This window comes from Octopus bimaculoides, chromosome 6, assembly GCF_001194135.2.
Source record: "Octopus bimaculoides isolate UCB-OBI-ISO-001 chromosome 6, ASM119413v2, whole genome shotgun sequence".
In the NCBI taxonomy this organism is placed as follows: Eukaryota; Metazoa; Mollusca; class Cephalopoda; order Octopoda; family Octopodidae; genus Octopus; species Octopus bimaculoides.
In genome coordinates, this window is record NC_068986.1 from 70,357,410 (window position 1) to 70,365,044 (window position 7,635).

The following is a 7,635-nucleotide window of genomic DNA, read 5'->3' on the forward strand; positions in this document are numbered from 1 at the left end:
TGCCAAATTTAGATTGGAGCCTGGTGTTGCCATCCGGTTTCACCAGTCCTCAGTCAAGTCGTCCAACCCATGATAGCATGGAAAGCGGACGTTAAACGATGATGATGATGATGATGATATTTGTTCGTTCAAAATTGAAATGTTTGTCTAAACCAGTTCATACTTTTGTGAATGCATTGAAGAAAAAAAGTAAACAGTTGTTACCTTGTAAATTTTATATTTTTATTTACCATAGAAATACGGCTCCACAATTTTTACGTAGTTGGAGTTTCCAAGTTTCCAAATTTCAAACTGATGAACTAATTGTAGAGTAATGAAAAACAAATGAGAAATATTTCAAAATATGACTTTCACTACTACATTTCAACTATTATAGAGCTCAAGCACAACCCAAATACAGTAAGATACTTGCATTTAGTTTACATTTTTAACAAATTCAGAGAACTTTAGGTTCAAGTCCTGATATTTACATTTCTGTCATTTCTAACCAAGAAAATGCAAATTATAAACACCTATTTTCACATTTAAAAAAAATCTAAGTATTTACATTTTTCAGTTTAAGGTTTAAAAAAAAAAAAGATACAAACAATATGAAAATTACATTAGATTTCATGACATTAAAATACATTAATGCAAATATTTTGTAAGTGCCAATTGTGCTGACACTAGTTTTATGATATTTTTTGGTATCAATGAAGGTAGAAAAAAAACCCTGCATAAAACCAATATTAACCAGGTATTCCAATGTGACCAATATCCTTGGATGTATTTTACCTGGTTTTATAAGCCAGATATACAAACATTGAAACCCCACTACCTGGATTGTGAATACTGCAAAAGATTATCAATTGGGAGCATAATTTTTGCCATGAACGTAAGGTAAATTGCCTAGACAACAACAGTACAATGTATGCGATGAAATGTGAACTCAATTCACTATTCCAGTGTTTTGATTTTCCAGCTACCACGCCTTTATAATATGGTTTCCAAATTATAATTTTAAGTGAAAAGGTTGAGAGGAAATACTTGCGCTTCAAGATTAAATATAAGCTCTAGGACATAATACAAAACAAAGCTTTATCTTCAGCTAAATATCATAGACTGTTATACATTTATGCCAAGATGAATCAGGCACAGAGAAAAAAAATGGAAAAAGGAAATAAAGAAACAAAATCAGAAACATTATATTGTAAGTGGTTTGCTGGAATCTTTATTTGAGAATGTTGCTCTGAGTTGGTCAAATATTGAGACTGGAAGAAAACAGTTTTTTCTCCGCTGACAACCAACTAGATAGTGTTATAAACAATTGAAAACAAGAACTTGACCCAGAATAACAATGCTACTGAAAGATATGCAGTTATTAAGCCACCACTGAACAAAAAATAAACGTTCTTGTTCAAAGAGTACATGCCCATTTCTACAATCAACTTTGGTTCTATTCATAAAAATGAAACTGAAAAGACAACGAACAACACAACAAAAACAGTAAAATGGCAGGATGATGATTAAAAGTACTTTTAGATAAAATAATTATTTCCAAAGTCTTTGAAGATAGAATAGACACAGGGATGAACTAAAAGAAATTAGTTTTGAAATTAAGCAAGTTATGCTTTATTATAAATTCTTTGGGAGAGAAAAACAGGGCACTTCACAAAAAATTAAAAGTTGGACTAGATTGAAACATCTTAAAGTTTATATTTTCAAAGAACATAAACACTAAAAGGGTTGGGAAAAAAAATTAGGACTGAAACTGATATAATAATGACAAAAAAAAAACTTCTTTAAAATAAAAATAAACAGTTTTAAGAAAAGAAATATAGCAACCATGAGATACATAAAGCCAACCCTTTTTGATAATTTAAGATCATACTATTTTCATTTCTTTATCTAAAATATAACTTTACCAGGGAAGAAGTCAAATTTAGTAATGTAATTAAAAGGTTAAGATCTTGAAATGTAACTTGTCTTACATCACTTCTGAATTCTTTTAGTATCAGTACTAAACCCTCCCATTACCATTTAAAACATTCTACTCAATAAACCAATATTTATACCAATAAGGTATTTATATACGAAAAAAACTTTTAAAGCTATCTGTACTTTGTAAAACAAAAATATCAAGTAATCAACAGAACAAAAGAGTATTTCAATTTAACTGCTCCATAGAATAAGTGCAACATAGAACAATATTAAAAAATCCTTAAGAAATATTGATCTTAAACAGGTATTAGAAGTAATAAAAAGAAGCAGTGGAGGAAAACAAAATTCAAATTGTCAGGATTATAAAAAGCTATTTTGTTTGAGAAACAGAGCTAAAATAAACGTTTTTTGTTCTCTTCCAGAAAAGTAATACAATAAGAAGTTGCAATGGTTAAAAGAAATTATAACTTATAACGAATGATGCATAGATGTGGGCAATTGTGGTGGTAATAACAGGAACAATGATTCCAAGTCTCCTTGTAAAAATTCTTCAGCTATAACTCCATTGGTTCTTCATCTGGAGTATTAGATTCTGGAACTTGGGGAGATGTTACACTTGTAGTGGAAGCAGAAACATCAGCACTTTCAGAAACTGAACTGTTAGTTCCTCCATCCTCCTTTTGCAGCATCTGATTAGGTTGACAACAGTTAGTTTCCATGACTGAAGATGCTTCGTTGCTGTCATTGTCTTCCTCACATCTCTTACTCTCTTCATCTGGTTGAGGTATCTGGGTATTGTCAGCTTCTGATATAGCTGGTGTCATTTCATCAGAAGAAGAAACTGAATTGTCTGTACAAGCAATATCAGTAACAACCGAGTCAGCATTATCAGCAGACTCTGCTTGTGCTACAGTAGCAGCTTCTGAAGTGCTGGTATTAGCAGAAGAACAGATCTTTACTGTAGGTTCATGGTGGGACACTGGTACATCAGTGGTTTCAGAAATATCTGCAGATGAGGGAAAAGATTGTGAAGAGAAAGATGATGTTGATGACAGTGGAGTGCTTGAGTCTTGGCACAGCTCTGGCTGTAACTGATTTGTGGGTACTGATGCACATGTATGACTTGCTGTAATAGAACTAGTAATAGTACTGCTAGTGTTTGTTGTCAAACTGGATTTGTTTGTAACTGAATCAGAACTGTCACAGTTCTTTACCATATCTTTTGGAAGAATGAACTGAACTTTCGAAGTTTCTTCAGATATAACTGCAAATAAAGAAAAATGGGTTAAATATAAGTACAAGAGAGAGAAAGAAAGTGTAACATTTAATAGAAAAATAATCAAATAAAAGTTAAGTATTTATAGGTAAAATTTAACATTATCAAGGAGAACAAATGATTAAGAATTGACTCACTATGGAAACTGTTAGAAATAGAACTGCTCTCCGATGAAGCTGGTTGTGTTTGAATGTCTTCCATTTTAGTCTCCAGTTTACTTCTACTGTTTTCTTCCTCTAGTTGCATTATATCTGCTAATACATCAGTAGCTGATGGGTCTTTCTGGGTTAGTTCCCTTGGTTGATGATTGGCACAGCTGTCCGCTGTAGATAGTTCAGTACTTTCTTCATGACCATTTTGACTAGTAGGAGACTGCTGAGAATTATCATCACCACTACTTAAAGTAGACTCTTCCCCACTGCTACTAGTAGAAGATTGAACAGAGTCTCGGTCATCAGATATGGAGTCAAAAGAAGATGAAGAATCCTCTTTATCACACTTATCTTCTGCAATTGAAGAGTTATTAATTTCTACATTGTTGTTACCTAAATCTGTAGAATGGACTGTTCCTGGTAGCGGTGGTGAAGGTAATGTCCTACTACTAAGCGACACATTTCGTTCATCACAGTTTTCATCGTATGTCGGACTGTCTGGTTTATCAGAATCAGACTTAGAAGATGGCCAGATGGTAGCAGAATCAATGGAAGTTGCTTGCCAAAGAGGCGGTGAAGGTACAGGCAATGGTGGAGGAGTGTGTGGTGGGGTACGTATTGATGCAGTATGTCCATTAATATCAATCCCATTAACAATATTCCGTGACTCACAAACAACTTTTCTAAAGAGAAAGAAAAGCAAATCTTATGACAGTTATATGTGTAGCTAAAAATGAAACAATAAAAGTGAGCAAAACGTTAAATGTACAGATATCAAAAGGAAAAAAATAGTTTTCAATTTCTATCTTTAAATGGGTTATTTTAACAAGGACATATAAATTTTTGAAGTTAAATTATTGTCAAGTACTTTCAACTGAAATATGTACTAACCTTCCGTATGGATCCACAGTGCTAACAACCATGATATTCTGAAAAAGGAGAGAATTTTATTTTAATATTTTATAGAGTGTCGGACATCCTACATGTGAAGATAAATAAGGGTAATGAAAGATTGATTTAAGAAAACTTGGCTGTAAAAATTGGTCTTTAAAAGAAATGCTAAAACAGAGTTTTTCCACAAAGCAGCAGTCTCTTAATACATATAAATTTTGGTGTGAAGATTAGGGAGAGCAACAATACAATCAGAAAGAAGCAAAATAGATTTAGCAATTAAGTTCTGGTGAATTACTATTATTACAGTTTATTATATTAGTAATAGAAAAAGCAGAACATGGCAGATCAAGATTTGGAAGATTTTTTACTGCATAAACATTATCAATGAAGTAAATAACTTCTGAATATACACACCAACAAATGTGACAGCAATATTTTATAACATGTAGATTTAGAATTTGTAAGAATATTTGCCTCTAGAAGAGCTGTTTGAAATTGAAGGGTTTCTTTGTGCTAAACAATACTTACAGCCTTTACGTTATTTTGTTGACACCTGTCATTCTCAGAGCCTGTAATCTAAGTGGTCTCTGCTCTACCTTATCCCCCATAGTAGATGATTATTATCAAATACCTAGTTATCTTCCTCATTATTCACTTCTCTTTTTCATGTAAATTTTTTGTTATATATTTTCTGAAAGTTTGCAATAAGCACCGGAATCTTTCAGCATTCATATACTTGACCCTTACATTACCATATTTCTGCTGAAACACAACCTTTACTTTAATCAATCTTTAAAATAATATATTTAGTAAAATAGCTTTATCATTAAGCTAGTGTTTGGAAAATAAATTAACATGAAATTTTGATGGATGGTTTTAATTTAAATTACTACAAAACAAAAAGTTTCTACCATAGATAACAAGGATAGTCTCATGCAGGTTGGTATCAAGAGGGTTAATGTTCTTGGGGTACATTTCTCATTTAGTCCTCAATGCTTTTTCAGAGATTAGAGATACATTAACTATCAAAACCTAATTATACTTCTATCATTACATTATGAATGGAAACCTAACCACTAATTCTATCATTCACCCAAACCACATCAGTTTTATTATCTACCTTGCTAAGCACATACCTACACCTACAGTTCTGGACTTATTATGCACCCCCAAAATCTTATATGCTGTTCTTGATGGATAATGTCGACATATTCCCCCATTCTTCTTGCATAAAACACACATCCACTCTACACTACCTGAACTTCCCTATGTCTGCACAGTAATACTTGTACAGAGGTAGGTCACTTGAAAGAGAAAAAAAATGGCATTGACAAAATTCAAGATCAGGAGATTTACAGCAAACTTCTTTGAATCATCATAGAACCAGTATAATGCATGATAGAACTGCCAATAAATTGGATGACATTTACAGTTTCATCAGTTATGGGATTTCACTGCATTCATAATGAATTTAGGTTTCTATCACTGATACAAGAATTTTTTCATGTATCTCATTTTCGTTTTATCTTCATCATCATCATTTGATGTCCATATTCCATACTGGCAATGGTTGGATGGTTTTGACAGGATCCGGTGAGCCAAAGAATTGATTGCACTGGGCTCCAATTTCTGCTTTGGTAAGGTTTCTCTGGACACCTTTAGTTAAACTCTAAAGTAAGAATTATATTTTCAATTAAAAATAATAATCCATATGCCAAATTGAAGATAAAATTATTTGTGAATTTATCAAAATCTGAAAAATGTGCTTGCAAAATAAAAAAAAATACTTGCAATAAGAACAAGTATCTTGAATAATTAGTTAATATGTAATAAAAGTAAAAAAAAAAAAGATTTTAAAAATTATAAATATACTGATATACTGGAGTTTGCACTATATACATCCATCAAAATATTAGAAATAAAACAATTGCTGTGAAGTAGAATATTGTTCAAGATTTGTAGGTGAAGAATATAGAGAATTTCCAAGAAAACTGACTGGGTATATTATTAATGAATTCCTCTAATAGTGTTTCAAACATAAGCCTTTTATTTGTATTACAGGGAGATGTATCAGAAAAAAAACTAAACAGAGACCAAGCCAACCAATGAAAATATGAAAGCATTGTGAAAACAAATGAAAATGAAAAACAAAACACTAGCTACAACAACAATCTCTCTCTTCATTAAACAAATGCAGACATTACAAAAAATAAATTTGAAAACTAATGCAGATTGATCTAAATTCACATCGTTACCTTCTCAATGCCTCTCAGAAATTTATCACTCCTTTTATAGTGTCTGGTTGGTTCAGTTATGAGCTCACATAGTCTTTGAATTGTAAAAGGGGCACTGAAATTAAATAATATAATCAAATGTTTAAATTGACCAGATTATAAAATACACTAATATTTCACATTTTTCATATGCTATATAATGAAAGTGATCAGTTAAAGAAATCATAGGGCATACAATTTAATTAAAACTTTATAAACTATCATCATGATTGAATGAGCTTAACCCTTTAGCAACCACAATCTTTCAAATTTAATGAGTATTTATTCATACTACATTGAATTCATCATGCATTATCTTGCAGCTTCAAAATTTTGATAATACACATGGTTATTGTTAGAATGGCATTGCATAGTAGGTGTAAGAGGCTGAGCCTGATCAGTTTAAACAAAACTGGTTAGAATATCTGGGCTGGATATGGCTACTTTAGGTGAGTGTGTTAAATTATAAGGAACTAAAAGAGAATTAATCTCCCGACACAACAATATTGATTGATATATATATATTTACACACACAGAAATATATACATTATTTACAATTGATAGATATTTGTCCTCATCTTGCCTGTTATTAACACAATGTGGAGATCCGTATACCGCTTGCCGACCTTCACTGGACGATACCTCAATCCATATTTCGTGCATGTTGTTAATACATCCAGGAATGCTAGCTGATTGTCTTTTCCTTTTTCCCCTGTGACTGTATGGATGGCTTTATTGAGTTCACATGATCTAACAGCACTTGGGCATCTTCCAGGTGGGGCTAGAGTATGAAGGTGTCATCAACATATCGCAGACATATCTCTCTCTCTCATATATATATATGGGAGAATATACGAAAAAACAACAGACGAGGACAGGTGGTGTAAATAATAAAAGGATGTATTAGTATGACGCTCGCGAATACGGAAAGTCTTTGACGTTTCGAGCTACGCTCTTCAACAGAAAGAATACGGAGACAAGGAGAAAAACACGGAGAAAAAAAAATTGAATAGTGTTCAGTCAACGGTCAATCATAATAATGGCTGATCATAACAATGGCTGACTGGAAGTTAGAAATTTTTTTTTCATGAGAGCTAAGAAAAGGGGGAGATAACAAAC

General features: G+C 32.2%; 1 protein-coding gene across 2 annotated transcripts in view; it reads right to left on the reverse strand.

Annotated features, from left to right (window-relative positions):
* Positions 1-1,182: 1,182 nt before the first annotated feature.
* The window catches only part of LOC106868173 (serine/threonine-protein phosphatase 4 regulatory subunit 2), a 39,206-nt gene continuing 32,753 nt past the window's right edge, over positions 1,183-7,635 (reverse strand). For both annotated transcript variants that reach the window (XM_014913317.2, XM_052968850.1), the window contains 4 exons: positions 6,498-6,591; positions 4,240-4,277; positions 3,334-4,031; positions 1,183-3,184 (listed from right to left, as the gene is read on the reverse strand). In XM_014913317.2, the coding sequence (XP_014768803.1) occupies positions 2,475-3,184; positions 3,334-4,031; positions 4,240-4,277; positions 6,498-6,591 (1,540 nt within the window). In that variant the 3' untranslated portion in view covers positions 1,183-2,474. The remainder of the gene's footprint in view (positions 3,185-3,333; positions 4,032-4,239; positions 4,278-6,497; positions 6,592-7,635) is intronic.